The sequence below is a fragment of the Callionymus lyra genome, chromosome 5, assembly GCF_982586985.1.
Source record: "Callionymus lyra chromosome 5, fCalLyr1.hap1.1, whole genome shotgun sequence".
Classification (NCBI taxonomy): Eukaryota; Metazoa; Chordata; class Actinopteri; order Syngnathiformes; family Callionymidae; genus Callionymus; species Callionymus lyra.
The window spans coordinates 10,985,095-11,012,292 of NC_141822.1; the positions used below are offsets into that span (position 1 = coordinate 10,985,095).

The 27,198-nt window shown below is 38.3% G+C and overlaps 1 protein-coding gene across 1 annotated transcript in view; it reads left to right on the forward strand.

Moving 5' to 3' along the window:
• The first annotated feature begins 6,324 nt into the window (after positions 1–6,324).
• LOC148079282 (mediator of RNA polymerase II transcription subunit 13-like) overlaps positions 6,325–27,198 on the forward strand; it is a 121,257-nt gene continuing 100,383 nt past the window's right edge. Inside the window, exon 1 of the mRNA XM_087790778.1 lies at positions 6,325–7,334. Within this exon, the coding sequence (XP_087646904.1) occupies positions 7,263–7,334 (72 nt within the window). The 5' untranslated portion in view covers positions 6,325–7,262. The remainder of the gene's footprint in view (positions 7,335–27,198) is intronic.

The following is a 27,198-nucleotide window of genomic DNA, read 5'->3' on the forward strand; positions in this document are numbered from 1 at the left end:
GTTTGTGTCCGAATGATCGCAGGAGTTTGCAGGGTCACCCAAGGCGAACAGGTCCCCTGGGAGGACCATACAAAGAGTATGGTGATGTAGAGAAATGGAACCCAGTTTCCCTTGGCCGCACGCGGGTCACTGGGGCCTTCCCCCTGAGGATGGGGTTTGATTGTGAGCCCGAAAAGGCAACATGGGACACCCTTCCCAAGGGGCTCACCACTATAAGCTGGGACTTTGGCGATCCCATCAAAGGCTGTAGAAGCTGTGAAACATATTTGATTCTGCTTCACTATAATTAGAAGAGTGTAACTGCAATGTCATGGAATCTCAACAAAATTTGCCTCAATCAGGATTTGTTTTTTGGTAACTAAATTAAAGGGAAACTAATGTCAAACTCTCCTGACTCACATGTTTGAAATGTTGAATCTTCCTCTTCAAGATGCAGTAAGTCCCTCATCATGACCATGTTTTCAACTTATTACTTTAAAGTTCTCCCCCGTCTGAAATCTGGGCGAACAAGAGGTTACGAGAGCGGAGTCCATTATGATGTAATAATAGCTTCACTCCTCCTCCAGCCAGCTGTAATCACTCCCCACTTTGTTTATAAAGCGAGTCCCTTAGTGGTGGAGACTTCTGTGATTGATGACATGCAGTGATCAACCTTGAAGCTTGACCAATCAGAGCACAGTTGGTGTGGTTATAGTAAACAAGATTTTATCTAAAAAAAAAGGGTTTTTTTTTGTGGGCAGGGCTTAAGATAATTTTCTAATGTAAATATTTAAATTAAAAATAGAGTTTTGTACAAACAGACACTGATTATACAATAGAGTCCAACATCTGTTTAAGAAACACTTAAATCAACACATTAGTTGAACTTTAAATATAGAGAATTCAACTGTATAAGACATGAATATGCAGAAAAAAGTTACGTAGTATTGCTTTAAATGTTTTTACGCACAAAACACAATTCTTGAAAAATGTGATTCTCGTGACCAAGTGGTCCTTGGTTTCCGGTTTATAAATATCAAGTTGCATCCAGACAGGGCGGGTCTAAAGTTAGTGGACAGTCAAAGAAAGGCAGAATTTCACACAAGTCGGTAAGAAAAATGATGATTCTTCCATATCCGGTCCATTTCACTGTTCTTTTCTCCAGAGTCTCCATAACATCTGGGCTCGAATCATTTGCCATCAACACATGGTGTTCGGAGCGAACGCACCTGGAGCAGGAACCAGTGTGAACAAGTCATAAATCACGGGGGACTTGTGGGAACACTTTAGCGCTCGACAATGTCATCGCAGAGATAAGACATGTTGCGCTAACGGACTCCCGAATATGTCAAGCGTCTCCTTATCTCGGAGAATATATATACACGCTCGTCCACCATTTATTTATGGCTCGAGGTCGTGGAGCGAGAGGCCGATTCCAAACAAGTCTTCCTCATGATCCTTTTCATCGTCTCCAGAGTAGCTCCACATCAGCTCCACATCTTCCCTACGTGAGCTGACCAGCGGGGGTCTGATGTGTGTGTGTGTGTCTGTGTGTGTGTGTTGAGATAAATGTATTCACACTGATAGCATCTCATCGTATCAGCCGCACGCCGACTGTGTCCCAAACAGCTCGCCGGAGTCTTTTGAAGGCCTCTCAGGATGTGTTGAACAGAAGAAGAAGAAGAAAAAAAAAGAGTCTCCAAATGAGTTCTGGATCATTCCGGGAGCTGCAGGATCAATAACCGTCGGGCCGAGCCCCTCGCTCATCCATCTGATTCATATCTCGCTCCTCGGATAACGGAGGAATCTCCGGCTCTCCCTGCACTCCCGCCAGCTGTTTCCCCGCAAACATAAAAACTGTGGCGAGGGATAAATGTCACAGCGACGCGGTTATTATAATGGAGCGAGTTTGATGATATCATCTGCAAACACATCGCAGAGATTTACTCACGACTCAAAAAAAGAACACAATCGCTCCTCGGATCTAAACGTTTGACGACTCATTCAATGTGACATTATGTTTAAATCGCTGGATAAGAATTCGTTGATGGACTATTTGCGTGTGTTTGCGTTTTCTCTGGACTTGTTTATTTGATTGTTTGCTTAAAAAAAACAACTTAACTTAAATAAGTGATACTTGCTCTCTCAGGACTGATGATGGACGAACCAAGAAATGATGAGAGTTTAGTGGAGATTCCTGTCACTGTCTGGATACAGGATATGTTTTTTTTTAACAATATGATGTATCATTGAAGAAGATAGTAGATTCTGATCCACAGACCTCAGAGCCCGAGCTGGGGTGTAAGTCTGGATCAGAATCTACTGATGGAAGGTCTGACCATGAATAGATCTGAAAGTAAGAACCAGAATTTTAAAGTTGATCCTGAAAGAAACTGGAAGCCAGTGAAGAGTTTTAAGGATCGGAGAAATGTGAGTTCTTCTACTAGAGCGGCTCAGAATTCTGGCTGCAGAGATTTGTATGAACTTCAGATCTTTCTTGTTTAGACACCAAAATAAACTGTTACAATAGTCTAAACAAAAAGACACAAACGCATGGATTATAAGTTCCAGATCATGTTCCAGATCAACAGTTTCTAGTCAGTTTTCTGCAGTGTTGAACTAGAGACATGTCTTTATCAAATACAACACCCAGGTTTCTCAGGAGACATTCGGTGAATAAGCAGTACTTTTTCAGTGTTGGAACAGTGATTGTTGTATATTGGCTCAATACGTACAGAAATAGTTTGACCAGTGTCTGTAACAGGAAGTACAAGTATGATTGTGTTGTTGATGTCTGAGTTTGTCTTCCTTCACCAAACTCTGGCAGGAAATCCAGTCAACATCAGCTTTACTCTTATTGCAGTCTGGATAATCTTGTTCTTATCTTATCTTAAACACTCTTAAAGATCAAAATATTACCATGAACAGTCTACCGAGTCTACTTTGAATCGGAGTCAACCATCAACCAACACATTTAAAAAATCATTTATATAGATGAAAAATAAACCCTCAATTTATTTTCCACGGATCAACATATGTTTCACACTCACAGATACTTAGTGTAACATGAATGTGCGTCTTTGCTTCTGGTCGCTTGTGTTTTCATCCTTTAACTGTATGTTAAATCCTGATGATGTCTCTTTGCATCTACGGCCCAGTCTCTACAAGAACTGACCTCTGGTGCACCCCTATCCAGTTGAGACCCCTGATATAGAGTTTGTGTTTTACTCATTTTTATTTCTCACAGGCTTTTTTATTGGATACTGAAACAAACATTTAAACAGTAACATGCTAATGTTAGTTCAAAGAGAATCTGGTCCTTTTAAGTAAAATAATCGATCCGACAGTAATAATCGATGCAAGATGATTTTTAATATATATATTAATTTTTTCTCTATGTCTAAATTATTGTATTGTAATTGTCAGGTTTTAAGATATTTACTAATCAGCCCGTAAAAGAAAGTTGTTAATACTTTAATACAGACGTGGAAAATATGTGGCCCTCCAACCTTATCTATGTGGCCCGTGTGAGGTCAAAATAAAACTATAAAACTGGCCATTTTCGGTTTTCATCAAAACTATTACTATTTCAACCCTGCATATATTTTCCTGAAGCTCTTTGTTTGAATATATTTTTTCTCATAGTACTTTTATATGACTTTTTTTAAAATCCTTTATTAAATGTATATCAAATTAAGTGTAGTACAAATTATTTACCACCAGTTTAATGTCATTTCTTTATCATGCATTTTTGTACATATATTTTGAATAAATATATATATTTTCTCCTCTTTTCTCACTTGTCCTTTTTATGGGTTTTTATTTTATACTTTTCGTAGCGCTTTTATATAATATTTTTGATAATAAAAATGTATGAATAATAATACATTAAATGTATAAAAATTAAGTTAAATTATGGCATAATCAGAATGAGATACTTTTTTTGCCAGTGTAAAAACAACATAGGGTTTTTTTGTGATGGCAAAAAAACTAGTTTTGCATTTGATCTATTTTATTTAAAATGTTAAAATATACTAAACATGTTTTTAAAGTATCTTAAAATGAAATTAATTATGATAAAATTATATACAATTAAATTAAGAACCAAACTTATTTTCGAATGTCCTTTTATTTATTTATATTAAAATTTCCCATCATAGACAACTATTTTTTGTAAACCTTCCATCTTTTGGCTTGACGGGCCCTTATAACATCCACGGGATATAATGTGGCCCCCGAGGAAATAAATATTTCAATGTTTCTTAAAGATGTATCGTATGATAAATCATCATTACTCACATCTTCAACCAGTTTCTTCATTTATAGTTCATCCAGCTGCAGTTCCAGCGGCGGCCATAGAGGGGCGACATAATATTGACGTGAACACAGACAGCGACTCTTCCTGTAACTCTAGTGACGTCACTACAACTGGAGGGCGTGTTGTGTGATTGTGGTTCAGCAGTAAATATGGTGGCACTCCAGTTTCCTCCCAAAGTCTAGAAAAACATACTCATACAAAAGGTTTCTTGGTGTCAGTCTGTGCAACTTCCTGTGTGTGTGTGTGTGCGTGTGCGTGTGTGTGTGTGTGTGGGTCTTAGACATGAGTTCCTGCACCTGGCCCTTTATTTATACTGTAGTTGTGTTCTTTATTTTGGTTCTTGTGTTGTCTATTAAACGTTTTTTTTTATATATATATATTATTTTTTATGTGCTTATTTTGAGTTTTGTTTTGTTGTCTTGAAGTGTTTGTTTCTGATTTTCTTATTTTGTTTTTTTATCCTTGAGGTGTGTGTTATTGATTTTTGTTGTGTATTCTTGCCTTGAGGATTGTGTGTTTTTTAAATGTCTGTTCTCCTTTTTTTTTTCTCTTTTCCGAGTGTTGATCTTTACTTCCTGGTTTGTGTTTATAGCTTTTTGGATTGTGTTACTTATATTTGGGAAGATGTTTTTTTCTGTAAGTTCTGTTTTTAAATCTGCATTGTTGTAGTTTTATATACTTTGCTCGTCTTAGGGTTTTGTGTGTCTGTTTATTTATTCTGATGCAGGACTGTCCTTGATGTTTGTGTTTTTTTTGCTTTTTCCTTTTTGGTATTTTTCTTCATTCATGAAAGTTTTTATATTTTTAATGTTTTATTCTCAATTATTTGGGTTTTATGTGTCTCTGAATGTTTCTTCTTGCTCTTGGTGTTTGTGTTTTTGTTCTCATCTTTGACACTTGTGTTTCTTTCTTGGTTAATGTACGACTTCATGGTTTTGTTCTAACTTTGTCACGTTACTAATCTGATGGTGTTCATGGAGGTTCATCTAAAAGTGTGAGGTTTCTCTTCCTGGGATTTTGTGGATTCCTGGGAGTTTGTGTTACTTGATTACAGTTATGTTTATATTTGTTAGTGTTACATTTAATGGTGTTTGTGATCTACAATGTTTATGGAGTTTGTGTTTATATTTCTTAATGACTGTGTTTCGCTGCATCTTTGGCTTAAACCATCAGTTTTATTAGATTTTATTTGGATTCCTGTTGTTTGTGTTCTTTATTTTAGTGTTGTTTTTTAAACTTTACAACTATAGCTGTAAAGTTTCTGCTCTGTGCCTTCGGGTTTGTGTTTCCAATATAAGTTTGATTTGTGAGGAAACTCATTTGCCAAGATCTGTGCAGCAACTCTGTAATGACTCCGTCCCGCTTTGTTTATACTTGTTTTTGTTTTATTTGAATAGTTCCTGGGAGGTGGAGACTTCCTGGATTTATGACGCGTTGTGACAAACCTCCACTTTTCACCAATCACAGCAAAGTAGGAGTGGTTATGGCGAACAAAATCTAATCTCCAGAAAAACAAAGTGTTGTCAGTGGGCGGGGCTTAAGATAATTTTCTAGAGTAAATAGATTAATGAAAAGAGAGTTTTTTACAAACACACACTGATGACACAATAGAGTCCAACATCTATTTAAGACACACTTAAATCAACACATTAGTTGAACTCCGAGTTTAAGTTTGGTCTTATAACTTTATGTTTTGACTGCTTTTGTTATGAGTTCAGAGATGTTTTTCTTAAACCATTAACTCAAACAAACAGTTATGATCTAGTAAATGCCTTGTTTGTTTTTGTTGTATATTTGTGTTGTTGTTGTTGTTGTTGTTGTTGTAAATCCTGTCAATTCCACTCCAGCAAACACAGAGTCGCGTGTCAAACCTGCTCAGATATATCTTATGAAATGAGTCTGACCTCTGCTCTGTCACATCCCATGTTGTGTGTCATTATGTAAGACAGCAGACGAAGAAGCAACACAAAGTACACACACACACACCACATACTTGTGTGTGTGTGTGTGTGTGAGAGAGTCTCATATCAAAGATAGCAAACAGTGTTGTAATGCCACACTTTGATCACGTGAGTGCAAACTTGGTCAAACAGGGAGGCGAGTGTGTAGTACACATTGTGTGTACTACACATTGTGTAGTAGTACGTCTCGACCGCCATTACATTACAGCGTGGTGGGCTGGACAAAAAAAAAAAAAAAAAAATTGCAACAGCGGAGAGCAAACAGACACAGAGGAAGCCTGTGTCGGGCTGCACACACACACACACACACACACACACTCGCACGCACGCACACACACACCTTCTTCGTGATAAAAGCTGCATGAGGAGGAAGGAAAGCGTGACGAGGATCCTCGAGCTTCTCGCGTCTTTTTTTTTTTTAATGGAAGAATCCTGCGGATCCGCGCCGCGTCTTCTGTCACTTTCCTCGCCGGAGACGATCGCTTCCTGCCGGACTCATGAGCCGCTGCGTGTGCGCCCCCCTGGACGACCCTCGCCCGTGAGCCCCGCGCGGGAGGACGCGTCTGGTCGCGCGGCTCGCGCAGAATAAACGTCTATAAATAGAAAGTATCAGAAGTGGTGCAGCAGTAAGTTTCTCTTTTTTTCTTTTTTTTTTTTTTTTTCCATCTGACAAAAGGAGGAGCGTTTTTTTTTTTTTTTTTTTTTTTTTTGTTCCTCGTCTCTTCTTCTTCTCATGGATTATTCCGAGCAAGATGTGGACGCGTGCGTGGATGTATCTGATGCGGATCGTCTGACCTGGATTGTACTCATGTTTTGATCGGATTTACGAGACTATTTCGCGGGTTGTTATTCGCCCTCATCATCATCCGCCCAATTTTCCCCGCGACCTCGATTCCTCCTGAAGCTCGGAAGGATCTTGTATTGATTTTTTTTATTTTTTTTAATTTTTGGTTTAAATTTCGATGTAAGGATCTGGACATGAGCGACGCTGACGGGGGACGATTATGACGACAACGACGAGCTGGGTGGCTAACGGGGCAAGCCTTGAGGACTGCCACTCCAACATCTTCTCTCTGGTACGGTATCAATAATTCATCCTGTCATCGACGTGTCACGAGACCCTGGTTTTTGGAAAAAAAAAAAAAGTGGACAAAAGGTGAAGCAGATCTATGGACACAGATGAGCAGAGACACCACCTGCAGATGAGACACACACACACACACACACACACGAGCTTCTTTATCTACACACAGTTGTAAAGAGAAATAACACCAGCAAGTGTGTGACAATGTTCTCCTACAAGAACATGACATCATTTTATATTAGCTCCTAGAACCAGACTCTCAATCCTTGCATTAAATTGTCTCATAATTTGTGGTAAATATTGAAATTATGAATATACAGAAGACAAATAGACATTATTTGACTTATATTTTTAACTCGTATGCACGAAATAATATCACTAAAATAAACTACTTTCCTTTGACTGAACTGACAAAGGATGTCATGGTGAAGATTTGTTTATTTTTGACACGTTTGAATGACTTATAGTATTAGTAATGTTTATTTATTTGACGACATACACAGCTTATTGACTCGCTACTATTTATTTATTGGGATCAAAGTTGGAAACGATATTAATTGTAAGTGAGTAAGTAAGTATTTTTTTATTTATATAGTGCTTTTCTAGACCAGGGTCACAAAGCGCTTAAACCATCAAAACAATATTCAATAAAGTATATACTTTAAGTAAGTAAGTAAGTAATTTTTATTTATATAGCGCTTTTCCAGACCAGGGTCACAAAGCGCTTAAAGAATCAAAACAATATTCAATAAAATATATACTTTAAAGTTCAAGATAAAACTGATAACACAACAGGAGTTCCAGAAAATCAAGGAAAAGCCTGAACAAATAAAAACGTCTTAAGATGTTTCTTGAAGGATTAATTAATAGATTTTTGTTGGATTCTTTTTGCCTCAAATCTTGGGAAAGAAACCTGTTTTATCAGATGAATCAAAAGCTAATATTGCCAGAGTTTTTAAACACAACAAGGATGAAATGAAAGACTGAAATAAGATGACACACAAAATCAAGGCTGTTTTTATGGTTTTCAAAAGAAGTACTCGTGAAAAATAGAGAACCTAAACAAAAGAGGAAATGAAATATAAGTGTATTTACTGAATATCGATAATACCTAGAAATGTAATTCTAATGTTGTTGAATTGAACTTAAAGTTGGTTTGATAATTATTTTTACTATACAATTGGATCGTCACTGATATCGGTGCAAGTTAAAAAAAAAGACTGTTTAAAGAGAAAGTGAAAGTGAGAAAATATGAGTGAAAAGTGAACATTTCTGAGAAGAAACTAAAAATAAGTGTGTTGGATATATGAGTATTCAAGATTAGAAATCTAAATCTAAAATAATTCACCCTCTGATGGTGTAGATAATAGTTGAAGACGATAAAGGTAAAAGTTCCTGAGTTGGAGGAAGATTTTCGTGCACAAACACCTGAAGAAGAGCCATTCGTATCAGCCATGTGACTGTTAACAATCATATCAATGAAAGTGAAACGTAAGAGCAGACACTTGAGTTGCTTCAGCTCTTTCAGCTGCACATCAAAACTGAACCTGACGTGTGGAAATGTAATATTGATGAGCGTAAACTGCCATGAATCTCATACGTTCAGCAGGTGTCGACACTTGTCGGCTCCTCTTTAAATGACACGCTTCACTTTGATAATCCACATCTTAACTGTCGCTCGGTCTCCGGTAGCGAAGGCAGTAATGAGAGATCAGATAACTGAAGGTGTCCAACGACCTTCTCACGTTTCCTTCCTCGTCTCTGTCGTCGCTGCTTCTGTGCTATCGCTGCCTCCACGACTCCCTGGACAAAGTTCTCCGACTGTAAACATTTACTGGTTTATTGCTCTTCCTGCCAGCTGTCCGTCCCACATGAACGCAGCATTTATGTCCGGTTGTGTTTTCTTGTTCTTTTCTGTGTGGTCATCGCTCGTCTGTTAGCCTATAGCATGCAATGTTATATAAACATGGTGAACCCCCTCTTTCCATGTGGTAGCTGAACATTTGCAAACACAATCTTCAAAGTGGTGAAGTCTGAACAATGGATCGACATCAATTATTTGTTTAAAATAACCTGATCATTTGTTGTGAATCTTGTGATACGATACACATCACAATACACAGGCAGAGGTACTTTGTGTTTTAATATATTGCGATCTATTGCGAGTACTTGACCTGCTACTACATTAGGTGCATATCGCCCCCTACTGTAATGATTTTAATCAGTGGTGTGTATTGGCAAGAACCTGGAGATACGACGCATATCACGATACAGCGGAAACAATACCTTATATCGTGGTACTGTGGGAATATATTTATCCGTAGTATTGTCGAGTACTTGACTCTGGTGTTGCAGAATTTACAGACCACATGACTCTTGACGAAGTCGTAACTGCTTTCATTTGTTTTGAAAACAAAATATTTTGAAAAACTTCCCCTTTAAAAGCCACTGTATCCTCTCGTCCTCAGTCATCCCCCTTCGCTCCCAACAGACGCAACAGATGTAATAGTAGTGGCCGGGATATTAACTGCAACAAGACAATAAACAAACACAGTGAATATTTTCACAATACTTATTTTTATCTTACACTTTATTTTAATATAAACCATAAAAGAACTATGACTAAAAACAATTTAAAAACTCAAAATTCAGACAGTTCTGTGGATTATAGATTCATTTTTAAAAATGCAATAATTCAGTGTATCGAGTATTACGTCTGTTTTATAACTTTACAGTTTGGAGAGAAAGATTTGACCAGCGCTTCAGGAAAATAATCTTGACAAATATATAAACAGTTGATGATGTTTTCTCAACAAATGATCAACAATTAAACTCCATCGCTCTTCAATGATGGTGTCAAACCGTCTGAAGATGATGCACTTCGTATCTTCTCTTGATGATAACGACGACTCGACAGTTACGACTCGTGGAAAGACGTCTTCGGCTCGGCCGGCGTGACACTTTTTAAGAGGGCGATCGGTGCGTTTCAACAGTTTAGGACTTGCTACCCGCGAGTTAGCGCTGCCGGTCGGCAGTGGAGTGGAAAGGCATGCAGCCCAGTCCATGTGGAGGAAGCGCAACAACACGGGGGTCCTGAGGGCGCTTTAGGTGACACGACAACATGTGATTAGCAGGAGGAAGCCCACATTCCTCCAGCGTCGACGGTGTAGGTAAATATTGTCGTAAAAAAAATCCACTCCGGCAAATGCCAAAGTGATTATCGAGGGCGAGCGAGACGGGGATCTGAGTGCGGCCGTCGGTCCCTTTCTACTCTGAATAACACGTGTGGTGTGTGGTAAACCTTGACTCATGAATACGATGGCGAACAAAAACCAACGGTTAACCTTTCCTGCAGCCTCGCTGGCGTGTGGTGGTGGAGTCCGTTTGCAAAGATACTCAAAAGGTTCTGGACGTATTTGAACCTGGAGAAATGTTTGGACGGCTTTTATGAGAACTACGGTGGCCCTGAAGGGAATAAACTTGATTTAAAGCAATCCTAGTACATTTTAATCACTGTAAATAAATCAAGCCATTGCTATTAATCATCGATTCGTTTGCAGTGTCTCTGTGATCATCTACTCGTGTCTGTTCTTCCTCACTGTTGTTTACTTTAAAGTGTAGTTTAACTTTCAATTTGCCCTTTTTATTTCTATTTAATAGCGTCTATGATGATGATTTAAAATGGAGGAAGAACGTAATTAATGTAATGTTATACATCGCAGATGTGTTTTAGATTTAGTAGACTTTGAATGATGCTCTGTCAGTATAATTCTGGGGGAAAATTGTGCTATAATGACAGGTATTAACCTAGATGTGCAATTAAATTCCCACGGAGGCCACGGCTACTATTGAGGTCCCATTAAATGATGGAGTTGTAAACGTATCGTTAAAAACAATTCTTTGCATTAGAACATTCGTTTAAAAGAGGGAAAAAAAAACCTGTTATCTGATATTTATTTTATTTTGGCTACAGTTTTAAGATCAGTTCATATCATTACATGTTTGGGGAAACAAAAATACCTTTAAAAATCAAAAGATTTATGAAAAAAAAAAAAAAGTACAAAAAAATACAATAACCTCAGGTAATAAATGGTCATTTTATTTACATATCTGGGCGCAATACTACAGGAAATATAATAAATACTTGTATCTCAACATATGTATTAAATGAATACATCAAATTAAGAATAAGAAACTTGTATTGTGAGTGTTGTAAACACAACATAGTAAAATTAATTGAACAATAATTTAATAAAAAGGTTCAAATTTGTGCCTTTTTTTTCTACCATTTTAAATTTTGAGTCGTGAATTCTTTTGCCCTTGAATCAGTTTAGAATTTTCTTTTATAAATCTGTATAATTTGAAGGATGATTTTAGGGTGCACTGAATTTGAGTGACATCTTTTGGTTCAATAAATAGAACTGATAAAACATTAGCTTTAAAAAGCTTCTGGAGTTGATTGTATCCTCTTGTCCTTAGTCAGAGCGGGATATTGCGTGGTGTCACTGTTCCATTTAGCTGCTGAGAACATGTTTTCATGGGAAAAAATTAAAAAATCTAATTATTTTATTTTACAAACACTTTATTAAAATATTAACAATAACAAAAAAACTGTGATAGAAATAAAATATGATTTGAAACTCCTTGAAAAAGCATTAATAATATTATTTTATAAAAAAAATTGATACAGTGCCTTTAACTATCGACACAGTTACGTGAAAATAAATATTGTTGTTTTTTCAGTGTATCTATTATTTTCTCACACCACTACTCACCAGGGTCCAGCTAAATTCCTGAAGAGGACCACTTTTAGGCCCCCGGGCCACAGCTTTTTAAAATAAATTTGACTAAAAGCTTATATTTCAGCTCTACCATCAGAAAGTGGTTTCACTGACTGTGACTCTGAGGGACTGAAGCATCAGTCGGTCTGTTGAGAATATTTACGACTGGAGCTGCAGGAGTTTCTCACTCGACTCTGCTGAGCGAACAGAAAAAAAGAAGTCTAGGATCGAGAAGAGACAAGAATGGACAGAGAAGGTTGAAGGATCTTATTGAAGTGAAGAAGTGGTTTCTTTTGGTTTTTCACCTCATTCTATGATGTTTTAAGAATAAATATTTATATTTTATTGACGCAATTTAAATACTAAATCACTTATTTCTTAAGTCTATTTTGCTCCAAAAACATTAATTTATTTACTTCATAAACCTATTACATGATCTTAGTTTTATCTTCCTTTTTATCAACAATTTATATTTCTTTGTTACATCACTACATAGTAGTATTTTTGACATATTAAATTTAAGATATTCTACATTTTTAAGGGTCATTTTATTGCTGCAGGATCGCACTCGACATTCGTGTTGTTAATGTATTTAATTCCCCTTTTACGTATTTTTCAGAAATATTTTCATTAATAGACAAAATGCTTTGTAACAATTCAACCACAACACTGATAGACATTGGACCCCAAATGAACATCACTTGTAAAGAACATTTTAGATTTTTGAAAATTCTATTTAGTCAGTAGTTTTTCTTTCTTTTACTTATCAATATTTTGCCGATCATTTTTCATACGGTTGGCACCAGATCGACGTCACGTATCAAAGGAAACAAGTTTTATGTTATTTTTAAACAAAGTTTATTGTGAACTCCTGGGTTAAAAGTGTGTGACTTGTATGTTTTTTTTTGATAATTATAATTAAAAATCTGATCAATATTTTAAAATACTGTGGATGCAAAAAATGTCAGCCCTATTTAATTCTACAATTACTTTTTCTTTTTTTTTTTTAATCGAAAATACATTTTATCAAAGTAACGTTATATTTTGAAAACCATTTCCAATGTATTTTCTTTACAAATGATACCATCATGTTTATTTTAAATGGTAATGAATGTTTTTAGCGTTTTAATACTATTGTTAACTATACACAGATTATATTTTAAATGTATTATTTAGCAAATTCATTCTTTTCTTGTACCAAACAACTTGATTTTATTCCTTTTCAAGAATCATGTTCCCCTTCAAGTGTTTAGGTCAGAGTATAAATACTACTAAGAAACGGTGTAAATAAGTGAGAAATCCGCTCGATCAAATACGTCTTTATTTATGTTGTCGTGAGATGAACCGGCAGCTGGAGTTCCCTGCCTCGTCGGATCAAAGCCCGACACAAATTAACCAGAAAAACAACCTGCTTATTGACTCATAAAAAAAGGGGGATTTTCCAATCTGGGGGCATCAAGGCGGTCTTCTTCATGTGATCTCTGTGAAGAACCAGGTGGAGGTTTTTGTATCTGGACGCAGCAAAGTGTTCCTGGTCCTCGCAGAGACACATTCTTACTCACTCGAAGCTAAAGTCTGAGATAAGATCTGATAAAGTTGAGGGCGTCGAGTTAAGATCTTCATTAGCTTCGAGCTACAGGAGCGAAGACGTCACTTCCTGTTTGGCTGTTGGTGCCTCAAAGAAATATGTCACGATATTTACAAGACTTTGTTCAGAACGTCTTCAACAAATTAAATGTATATTTTTTTGTTGAATGTTTTGTGAGCTTTCACGTTGAATTTTGGACATTTCTACCTTCTATATATTTAATTTAACAACTATTTTCCATTTTATCTATGATCAAAGCTGTGTAAAGATAACATTCATGTGATGAACATTATTTGTTTAAGAAACAAACAAAAGGCTTGTTCTAGAGCTTTTTACCAAGATCGCAACTTTGATTTAGCATGTTTTTTGGGATGGATTTGTTATCTTCTGCATTATTTACTTAACACAAGCAATACAAAAAATCCATTGATAAGATCAGCGACAAATATTTATTTTCTACCGACTGCGTATTATGATGAAATGGTGCGTACACTGATCTGAATAACTCTTTTTATTCTCATTATTATTGAGCTGTAATTCATGCGCATAAAGATCATTAACTGAAATCCAACCAGAGAAGTAAACAACGCACTTGAGTGAGCAGAACAGTGTCTGGTTTGAACAATAATATAAGAAAAATGTAAATCTTCTTTTGCAGGAATATCACAGAAACTAGTGGAGAAATAAAAAAACTACTAATATATGAACCTGCATTGAATCTCGTTCATATGGAGTTAAATATTGTTGCTTCTATTCAAATACATGTTGTTTTTTTTATAAATTAATACATTTGTCCTAATCTGTCATAACATTTATTTAAACTTGCAAACTACACACTTATGTACAAGTTGCCGTTCTTCTCAACAACCCTCTCAGTAATGGTGCTTGAACAGCATCCATGATGCTTTGCCGCCCAGCCAACCAATCAATGGTTCTTCCAACAAAGTCCAAAACAAATGTTCTCCTCCCAGATGTAGTAGGTGCACATCGCCCCCTACTCTAATTATTTTATTCAGTGGTGTGTATAAAAGAAGCTTGGATAATAAAAAAATATATTTAAAGCATAAAAAAGATCCTTATTCTTGGTGTTATCTTGACCTTTTTAGTATATATTTTATTGAGTATTGTTTTGATTGTTTAAGCGCTTTGTGACCCTGGTCTGGAAAAGCGCTATATAAATATATAAATGACTTACTTATTTATATACTTGTTTGAATTTCTAAAGAGGGCAACTTCCTCATGAAAATGTAACTGAATATAATATTCCTTAATATATTAATATTTTCGTGACAAATATTAAACAGAATTAAAGTGGTTGCTAATGAGGTGAAAAGTTAAACCCGGCCAGTATTGTGAGCCGCTCATGTGCGCCAGTGAAAAGACCATCAACAAAGAAGAGTCGAATCGAATCCGAAAGATGTGTCCGTCACACGAGGTGGTGAGAGTGTGTGAGAGTGTGTGAGAGTGTGTGAGAGTGTGTGAGAGTGTGTGAGAGTGTGTGAGAGTGTGTGAGTGTGTGTGAGAGTGTGTGACATGATGTACGGGAGGATGAGATGCTACTTATTCTAAAGCTCTTCCGACAAACCCGTGTTCATTCCTTTCGCCTCACGGCCACTGATTCACAGACTCTTCCTCTCGCCCGTATCAATAAAAAGGAGGTGAGAGTCCAGGCCTGGCGGAGACTTACTGGGATCTCAGTGGATCTCAGTGGATCTCAGTGGATCACTGTCGCCGTCTGACGCCGCAGAGATCTCTCGCCATCACAAACAAACACTCGCTGGAGATTATCTGTGACGCGGAGGCGAGTGAGGAGGACGCAAGGAGGGAAAGAGTGAGATGAAGGAACTGCTTTCATTTTAAGGAAACTATTGTGAGCGATGTTCACTTCCTGACAGAGAAAGTGTGAGACGGAGGAGAGAAAATGAACGAGGGAGGGAGAGAGAACGGCCGACTCTATGAGGACGAGCAGCTCTCTATTTAGACGCGATACAACGACACGATGTATTGTGAAACCGTAGGAACAAGAATATATTTGTAGCATGTTGAGTACTTCTTGATGAATTTGTAACTGTTTAAGACTAAATATCTCTAAAGATCAGCTTTAAAAGCTGCTGTAGTCCACTGCATCCTCTCGTCCTCAGTCATCGCCGGGATCTCGCAGAATTTAGTTGTTTCTTTAGAGGTGGATGTAATGAGTGCTGCCATCTAGCTGCCGGAGGTACAATTGCAACCCAAACATGTTGTGTTCTACACAAAAATTCTGTAAATATGAATTTGTTAATTTTAAATAATAATACAAATATTTTATTTTAAACGCACTTTATTGAAATATAAACCATAAAATAACGATAGGATTGAAGTAAAATATGAGTTGAAACCCCCCCCCCTCCCAATAAAAAACGAAAAAAATAAATATATATCAAGATACTCTTATCAAGATATAATATAATATCTAATCATTTGTAAAAAATATCGACACAGTTGTTGAATATCGTGAATATTTTGACACAATGTTTTCTAAGAGTGACGGTAAAGAATGTTCGTGTCACACAGCCTCACACACACACACACACACACACACACACACACACACACACACACACACACACACACACACACACACACACACACACACACACACACACACACATTTGATGGTGGGGTGTCGTGTTGGACTGGACCGGGGTCTGATGCAAACACAGGTAGGAAGTAATAAGACCCCCGCCCCTCCTCTGCAGCGTAACACTGGTAATTAAGTGTCCTCGAGTGGAGCTTTAGTGTGATCAACGAAGAGCTGCTCATTAGCACAACTGTATTCCAATAGAGATCTTCCACCTGCAGTGATGTTGCCTCTGGAAGCGAAGCGCTGAGAAGTGCGTGATGTATGGCAGGTGTGAGCTCGAGAGGTAGAGCCGCTCATCAGCCACGGGGTCTTATTGTATATATGGATGTTTGCATTAGCTTTGGGTGCGACATGGAGGCTGACGCACGAGTCCGACCCTCAGACCCGGCTTTGGCGAAGGACTGGTTCTGTGTAATGAAATTAATGTGTTTCAAACTCGGTGTTGCTTAAATTAAGGCTGCGTCCAAGTTCTCCGCCTTAGCCCTTCGTCTCACTATGTACTTGAAACCTGAAGGGCTACGATACATTTCCCAAGAAGCATTGCAACCGAGGTCAAGTGACGCTGATTGATTATCATTAATGCGGTTATTAGCACTCGAACAAAAAAAGTGTTTTCCTAATGTATACATGTACATACCATGTTTGTAACGGATTATATTTTACACCATCCATAAACTGGTCCTTACATAAGACACACCAGATAATAATGTGTATTTTCATCTACTGCGTGACTGATAGTCGCAGTGCAGGTTCGTAGTATTTGGACTATGAAGTCTCGTGGTGCAAAAGAGCCTTGTGGAGTAATATTGCGACGCCTCGCTGAGTAGTACTACAGAGTATTAATACGGAGCCTCATGGAGTAATAATACGGAGCCTCCAGGAGTACCGTTAAGGAGCCTCCCGGAGTACTAATACAGAGCGTCTCACAGTACTAATACAGAGCCTCTCGCAGTACTAATACAGAGCGTCTCACAGTACTAATACAGAGCCTCTCGCAGTACTAATACAGAGCGTCTCACAGTACTAATACAGAGCCTCTCGCAGTACTAATACGGTTTCTCCCGCACTACTAATACGGAGGCTCCCGCAGTACTAATACGGAGCCTCCCGGAGTACTAATACAGAGCGTCTCACAGTACTAATACAGAGCCTCTCGCAGTACTAATACGGTTTCTCCCGCAGTACTAATACGGAGCCTCCGGGAGTACCATTAAGGAACCTCCCGGAGTACTAATACAGAGCGTCGCACAGTACTAATACGGAGCCTCCTGGAGTATCATTAAGGAGCCTCCCGCAGTACTAATACAGAGCGTCTCACAGTACTAATACAGAGCGTCTCACAGTACTAATACAGAGCCTCTCGCAGTACTAATACGGTTTCTCCCGCAGTACTAATACGGAGCCTCTCGCAGTACTAATACGGAGCCTCCTGGAGTATCATTAAGGAGCCTCCCGCAGTACTAATACAGAGCCTCTCGCAGTACTAATACTGTTTCTCACGCAGTACTAATACGGAGCCTCCCGGAATACAGAGCCTCCCGTAGTACTAATACGAAACCTCGCTGAGTAATACTACAGAGCCTCCTGGAGTAGTAATATGGAGCTTTTAGGAGTATTAATACGGAGCCTCCTGGAGTACCATTACGGAGCCTCAGGGAGTACTCTTACGGACCGGAGACAACACAAGGGATTCCACAAACACATTTGTTTTCGAGGCCACTGGGTAACCTTGACCCTGATATAACACAAGGGATTCCACAAACACATTTGTTTTCAGGCCACCGTGTCACGAGAGTCACTATCGGCCTCTTCTGGCCCCGGAGCCCAACATGCAGTGGATTGATCCGGAGCAGATTAAACTGCTGGACAGTCGACCTCAAAGGTCAAACAGGTCAATCCTCTTGTCTGATGGTAAAAGTCATGGTTAGTATGTTTTTTTCTAACACGGTACAGACACTTCAGCAGTTCATCGACTCGATGTCTGAGATATTCCTGTCAAGGTCACGTCGTCCTCTGACAAGGTCACCATCGGTCCAGGTTTCTGAGGTGCAGGTCTGGTCGACCGCCGCCCTCTGTGGCGCCTCCATCTGGCTCTCATCAGTGAACTCAGCCTCTCATCTGACTTTTCTGACAGGTCCGAGCAGCTTCCTGTTGGTACGCGAGGCTCCGCCCACATCACTCTTTGGGGTTCATGCCATAACACAAAAGAGGGGGCTCCTCTATATCGCTTCCATTTATGTATGTAATTGTATAATTGCATTTTCTACAGTGAAATAAAAACAACAAAACATAATCACTAATTTTATCAAACAAAATCCTTTTTTTTGGAATTTAAATAAAAAAAATGGTTCACTTTTAATATAGATGAAAATTAGTAGTATTTGTAATATAGGTTTGTATATGAGGATTATTTTAGGAATATTTTACACTTCTTTACGCAAAATATTGTTAAAAACTTTAAGAAATACTCCTCACATATCTTATAATTAATAAGATAGACTAATATATATATATATATAAAAAACGTATTTATGTAGAATTTTTCTACACTTCTATACACACAATATTATTGATAACATGTTTAAATACTCATCAAATATCATATATATTTATTTACAATGGGAATAAAAACAGATTATATATAAATAAATAAATGTATTTATGATGAGTTTTTGACACTTCTATATACAAAATATTGTTAAAAACTGTAATAATACTCAAATATAATATATTTATTTACAATAAAAAGAGAATCAATAAACATATTTATGAGGAGTTTTTGACACTTCTTTACACAAAGTCTTGCTGATAACTTGTATAAATACTCACCAAATATCATGTATGTATTTACAATTAGAATAAAAACAGTCTTATATTAAAAAAACATGTATTTATGAGGAATTTTTTAAACTTCTATCCAAAAACATTTTTAAACTCTTCTAAAATATCCTGTATTTATTTACAATTGAAGTAAAAACTCTGCTTTGTTCATTTGTTAATATTATTTTTGCTGAAATAAAGGACTATTTGTATAAATAAACGTATTTATGCAGAATTCCTGACACGTCTTTACACAAAGATATTGTTATAAACTCTCAGAATATCTTCTCATGACAGTATCTGATCTGGGGATCAGTTGCTTCCACACGTGTTGACTTGAACGCACAAGTGTGTAACACTGGAGTCTTGTGTGCGAGTGTGTAACCAAATGCTGTGGTGTCGTGAGGCGGTGTTGTGAAAGGGCGCGGTGCAGTTTGGGGAACAAAAAGATCCGTCTTCACTGGTGTTTTCACAGCGCTACATCTATTTTCTGGTAAATCCTCCGGGGAGTAGTCATGGATCTTATCTGAGCCGCCTGCTTGTCAGGGCGCCGCGGAGGTGAAGAACAGTTCAAAGACGGACGCGGGGAGGGATGGGGCGGCGGGTCCGGACCCGGGGCTGGAAGTGGGACGGGATGGGCAGGAGTATTTGGGAGCGCGGAGGCTGGAGTGTGAAATATGTAAGCCCCGGAGCGCCAGCTGTGTTTCTATTCTTAGCGCCCACTGGTGTTTTTGCACGAGTGCAGGGCGACAGAAGGCTGAGCCGGGGACCAGGATTGGCAGGATCGGGCAGTGGCTCGGCTCCTGATGGTCGCCCGGTCGGTCACTTCGCTGGCAGACGCGACAATGGACACAGACAGTGACTTGTAGACGGACTCGGACTGAACACATCAAAGAGGAACTGGTGTTTCGTAACATGTTTTTACCAATAGAATCACTGGTTTTCTGCTTGAATTAACAATCATCTTTTCTCTACTTTTATTCACTGATAAAATGAATTTTCACCCATTTATTACAATTAGAAAACCCCTAAAAACTACAGTGGTATAGAACTTAATTATTTTCGCACCCACCTTACATATGGCGCAAACAAAAGGGTGAACTCACATGTAATATAAGGTGACGGATGATTGGTCGCTACAATACCGCATTTCAATTCTATGTTGCTATGTTGAAAGTGACGGGCAGCTGTGATTAATTGGCTGGGCGGCAAAGCTTTATGGGAGCTGTTAGTGTTAGCATCGCATTCCAAAAGCCCTTCCTGCGAAACCTGAAATCGAGAATCACAATGGTGAACTCCCATAATGCCTTTCTACAGCTTTATAAGGTGACGGCTGATTGGTCGCAGCTGTGATCGGTTGGCTGGGCGGCAAAGCATTATGGAAGCTGCTCAGGTCAGAGGTATCTTCAGATGATTCTTGATAGCATTGCACATGTCATTATATCTTGTCAAAATAGGCTAAAATTTGTCGATAGTTAATGAAGATGTGCGTCCACTTAGAAAAAGTCAATAATCTTAGAAAAAATATTGAATTTATGCAACAATTTTCTTTACAAATGTTCCTACTTTAAACGTGTTAAATGATTTCCTCTTTAAATTGGAATATTTTACCTTTAATCAAATGAGTGTTTTAGTTAAAACAGAGTGCAATGCAATGCTAACGCTAAGTTTAGCATTCCAGGGCCCTTCCTGCAAAAGTTAAAAAAAAAAATCAGGAAAGTCCCATTATAGACATTTTAAATGACATTTTAACATATTCAGGACACAATAATAACTCCAGTGAACCTTGTACGAGTTAAACGGGGCCAAAGGAGCAAAAACATTTAGTCCAAGTCGTGGGTCGAACTAAATGTAAATTTCTTTTTACGTCTTTTCATTCTTTGAGTCTCAATTTAATTAAATGATCTATTTATTTGTCACCAAACAAATTGCAGTTTCACTCTAATGGTTCATCATCTCTGCTCCTTATCTTATCTTAAACCCTGACATCTTTATAGGTCAACATATCAACATTTATCTACTACTGTTTTTACGAAAACTGAACCACAATTAAAGACTTGATTGTTTAGTTCGACACGGTTGGTTTCAATGGTTGAAGGTCATCGAAGATATGATGTGTGACTTAGATAGTGTGGTGTGTTAAAAAAAATACCTGCACATTAACATGAACACACGTGCAGACCGAGCTAATCGATGGCGAGAATAATGGAGCTCAGAGCTGGCTTTTGTCTCGGCGTCTCGGGACAAAGAGGTTTCCTGTGAGCGGAGACGTTTCCCTGCTTGTAACCGGGCGAATATCCCCCGCCGCCCCGGACAGCTTTGCCAATATCACGCCTGGCTGGGATCGAGCTCGGTCGCAGCGCTGCGAGGTTAAAGTGCTGCTTTTAGATCTGTGGAAACAAGGCGGGAGAGTCGCGGGGAGACGCTAATGTCGTCTGCCGCGCTGTAGCAGATTCTAATTATCATGTGCTGGCGTCCCCGGGAGAGATTATCTGTGACCAATCAGACGGTACTTGATGTGAACAAACACATTATGTGTCGACTGTTGATTCTCCGCCGTTTGTGTTGCATTGATTCCCCCCTCGGGTGCCGAGCGGCGCCTCTCGTGTGGAGTTAGACGCCCGAGATCTTGTGTTTCAGGGGCTCATGGTGGTGAGGACGGTGAGGACGGTCAGTTCTAGATCTGGCACCTGTTTGGTGGACTCGTGGTGAGAAGATACAAACGTGTAGAGGTGCCAGAGTGAGTGTAGCTGCTGCAGTTTTAATGCAACAATCGCGACACAACTTACGTTGGACTATACGTGATGTTGAAATTTTCATTTTTTATTTTATTGTAGTTTTTTAAGTAATCACATTTTTTTAAATTTTAATTCTATAATATCTATGTTTTTACATGTTCAATATGTTTTTATTAAATTATTATTGAATTGAATAATGTGTGTATTCAATATTATTATAGTTTTTTATATACTGTATATATTATTTAATTAAAAAAAAGGAATGTTTCCAAATGAAATTTTTTACCAAATTTGATATTCTGATCCCAATAATTCAGAAATATATATAGATTTTTTTAATTCTATATATTTATTGTCTTTAAATTTAAATTTTAGTTTATATACAGTAATAGCTTTTTTTTTAGTTTTACCAGACTAATCCAATCGAACACTGAGCGCTACACTCACTTTTAAATTCACACAATTAATAAAAGTGGCTGAAATATTTGGCTCTGGATAAGATGGTGTTGTTGTGTCCCTGAGGAAAACTCATAAACCAAGATGGCTGGTGCATTGCAGCCTACTCCCATCGATTTTTGATTGTTTGTGCGAATGGCAAAAAATTGGGAGAAAAGCGCCTTATGTATCACGATACAGGGGAGAGGATACGATATGTTATGATGTATAGCGATACTGTGGGAACAAGAATAGATATTTGTAGTATCCTCTTATCCTCAGTCTGCTGGGATCTCGCAGGATTTTATTGTTCCTCAAGCTGTGGAGCACGTAGTGGCCGTAAGTTTAATTGCAACACAAAAGCTAACAAATGTCCTGAGTATTTGTATGTTTGTTGTAAATACATTTTATAAAAACTCTATTGAGATATAAGCCATAAAATAACTATGATTAACATATGACATGAAAACACAGTTTCTAGCTAGAGTGCTGTTATATAATATCAAATATAATACAGAAAATGTAAATCTTTGAAGTTCGACTAATGTGTTGATTTAAGTCTTAAATAGATGTTGGACTCTATTGTATCATCAGTGTGTGTTTGTACAAAACTCTCTTTTCATTGAAATATTTACATTAGAAAATGATCTTAAGCCCCGCCCACTGAAAACACTTTGTTTTCCTGGAGATGGAATCTTGTTTACCATAACCACACCCACTCTGCTGTGATTGGTCAAACATCAAGGTTTGTCACTGCGCAGCTTCAATCCCGGAAGCCTCCACCTCCAAGGGACTCGTTGTATATAAAAAGATGGGTGTGATTACAGCTGGCTGGAGGAGGAGTGAAGCCATTATTACGTAATAATGGACTCCGCTCTTGTACCCTTTTTTTTGCCAAGATTTCAGGGCAACTTTATAACGTAATAAGTTCAAAACATGGTCATGATAAAGGAATTACTGCATCTTGGAGAGGAAGACTCAACATTTGTGAGTCAGGAGAGTTGAGTTTAACATAAGTTGCCATTCAATTTAATCTTTAAGACAATTAACGATAAATTCTTGTTAAACGAATCAATATTGTCAAATTCAAAATGGAGATTGGCTCAAGAACTTGTGATGTTCTCCAGACGACGTTGGATTATTCATGGTAAAAACCCAATAATGTGAAAAGAAAAGTTTGCGTCATCATGTTAGATTTCTGGCTCTTCCTTGTGTTGGAAAGTTCCGAGACTGAAACAGGAGATCTGGAGGCAACAGTCTGGTCGACGCAGGTTCGAACTCGTCCCGAGCGATTCTTCTGCCTAAATATCAACACATACCTGATGCTCTCTGTTTATCAGGCGAGTATTCAGACGTCGTCTCTTTAGACGGGTCTGTGCTGACGTTGGAACCTCGATTCCTCGGAGAAGGACTTTCTCTCGGGAGCGACGAGATCACGACGCTCTACATTCCTCGGGTGATCTCAGGATGTTCTGGACGCTGGAATGACGTGTTCCTCGCCGCTCTCGCCAAAATGCAACTTTATGAATTCCAGCTGTGAGAGCGAGCTCGTGTTTTTCCAAGAGTCAACAATCACGTTTCCACTCTACGCTGTTTCTTTTTGGTTATTTTTGGGTTAACCAGTATTTCTACTGTAACCCTGGAGACGAAAACCTTAAAAAAAAGGAACACCTTGCTGAATTCCTGCAGATGTTGTATGTTGCCTAGCAACTGTTTTTTACTCCTAACTCTGTTTTTTTTCCTCCTTTTTTTGCAACTGTTTTTTCTCTTTGTCTCGTTCATTTCTCCACCACATGACTCGTCACAGTTAATTAAGTTGCACCAGAGACACTAGTAAAGCCTGCTTTATTTATTTGCACGTGAATTATTCAAGGGCCCGGTTTCGTCCGAGCAGTTGTTCGTGCACGACCCGGGGCGGACGGCGTTCGTCGGGTCCGTCTCGAACGCTCCACACGTGTGCGTGGCTCGGGCCCCGGGGACTCTCGCCGTTTCTAATTGGGTCACTTGGTTTCGTCACCTCCCAGGGCTGGATGCCACAGCGGAGCACGGATCGGATGACGGCTCCCCCCCGTTTTTTGTCGGGTCTCGTGAAAAAAAGGCGGTGGCAGGAGGCGGCGGAGGAGCATCTGTTCGGTGCCGGCGGGCCCCCGGGGGCCCCGGCGCTACACCTGTTAGGTGCTTCCGTGTGACTCACTGGAGAGAGCGCCGCACTCGAGCCGGAGAGTCAAACACTCGCTGACGGAGGCTCCTCGTGGGTTAATCTGGTTTCAGCAGCATAATTGACGGCGAGGGAGTTGTAGCTCCGTGATGCTCCGACCGTCTTTGTTTGCAGGAGCAGCACGAGGCTCCGTGGGTTCTGTAGCCGCCGGTAATTGATAACAACATGGACTTTCTAACAAGTCGATCGTTTCACGTTAAACAGGTTCTTTTAGCAACGTAGTAGGAGTGTGTGTCGGCAAGAATCGGGCGATACGATACGGTAATGATACGATATATATATCATCATATATTATATATCATTAAAAATAGAGAGGTCCCTGGATTATTCTACAATTGCAGTGTTGCAAAATCAATTATGATATAATATCATGTAATAGTTGCACAGAGACACTAGGGGTCTGTATCGGCAATAATCTGACCATATAGTGATACTGTAGTAACAAGGATATATGTGTAGTATTGTCGAGTACTTGACTCTGGTGTTGCAGAATTTACAGTTACAATTACAATTTCGTAACTGCTTTCATTTGTTTTTAAACCAAAATATGTCCAAACTGCAGCTTTAAAAGCTGTTGGAGTCGACTGTATCCTCTCGTCCTCAGTCATCGAAAGATTTCTGTGTTTCTTAAACTGCTGCCGTAACTGCACATAAATAAATAAAAAATATTTTTGAGATGCTAACCAGAAAATAACTATGATAAAATGATAAATGATTAGTAATATATTGTATGATTTGAATAATGATATGATTTGAAAGCAAAAAAAAAGATACTACGATATATAGAAACCTATATAAACTTATGTAAACTTGTATATTAAGAGTTTGAATTTGTTATTTTGTTATTCTTTGATAAAAAAAACAAAAAAAAACTGAGTACATTTTTTTAGATGAATACATTTTTTACTAAATTTACTCGGTTTGAGATTCTTATTCCAATAACTAAAAAATACATTTTCTAAATTCAATCGGTTTTTAATTTGTAGCCCTTTAAATTCAATACAAATATATTAGTGACATTTTTAAAAGAAAAATGGAATTTACAAAGGCCACAAATGAGAAAATATTAAATAACTAAATAAAAAAAAGTATTATGGAAATTATAATATCAAACGTTACATTTAAAAAAAACATTTATACAAATACTTTAAGTCAATATTAAATAAAGCACAGATTCAACATGTGAATGTAAAAATCCAAAATCAATAATAACAATATTCAAAGTTTCAACACTTGTGTTCAATTCCCTCTGATGACTGATGATAGTTCAGTGTCGGTGGATGAACGACGGTCACACATCGTCTTCCAGCTCAAGTGGCCTCGGGTTCGATCCATTCATGAAGCGTCCAAGTGTCTGTTAGCGATGGCGACCGTGATAGTGGAGGAAGTTGGCGTCGCTCTCTGGCAGCATCACTGATCCGTGCGGTCGAGTCAGACGAGCCGTTTGGCAGGAGCCGGCCCTCAGGTGCGAGTCCAGGAACGAGACGGAGCGAGACTCCAACCGACCCCCGACTCCATTGAAGAAGGAGTTTGTCATCGTCGCCTCAACGTTCATCAAAGTGTCCGACGACGACTCGTGAACCCACCTTCACGGACGAGCCTCCATTGTCGCCTCGCAGCGAGATGCGATCTGAGCGTCGCGAACGAAACCCCCAGACGTTGGCGGCGTGTCAAGTGTCAGGAGAGATGTGAGGTTGATGAGAAAGCGATGCCACTCTGGCAGAATAAGCCGTTCACTTGTGGGCCAGAAACTGCTGATACAAGCCGTCTCTCAATTCCTTAAAGTGCCTCCTTTGTCAGGCGGCGAAGCCTCTTTACACGAGCGGAGATTCCTCAAGATGCGACTCCAGATCTCTGACGGATCTTTCTGTGGATAAATAGCAAGCGGCGCATTTGTGCTCATGAAGGAGCCGATATCATTTATTGACGACTCAAGTGAGTTACTGCTGCTTACCCTGAGTAGCTGGGACTTGTATTGATATTTAATTATTAACATTTCAATTTAAATGTTGGTATATTGGTGCCAACATTTTATATTCAATTGAAAAGGCTAACAATTGTGAAAAAAATAGAATATGAAACTTTATCTGTAAGAAATATTAATTCATTTTTAATTATTGAATTCAACATTTAAATGAACACATTATTACATTTTATTAAGTAAGTAATTGAATTCAATTGATCAATAAAACGAATTAAATGCTTAAACACTCCAATAAATAAAATGAAAAGTTTCAACATTTTCACTGCTATGCTTTCATACAGTCTTATGATAATTTGTAGCACATGCTTTGATATTTATTACAGTTATATTCAAAAAACAATTGTTAGTTATTGATATTTATATATTTTTTAACTTATGTATTTTAAAATGTGTTTTAATACTAACAATACATTGCTGTGTTTATGTGTAGAACTTTAAAGTCACTTTAAAATTAAATTGAACAAATACACTGAAACATGATGTACAAAATAACACTTATATTACTCTTATTCCTTTCCTTTCACCCTCCTCCATCTAAGCCTTTTCTCTGTATCCCCCACTCTCACCAACCAACTTCATGTCCTCTTTCACTACGTCCATAAACCGTCTCTTTGGTCTTCCTCTAGACCTCCTGCCTGGCAGTTCCCCCACTTTGTCCTTTGTTCTGGT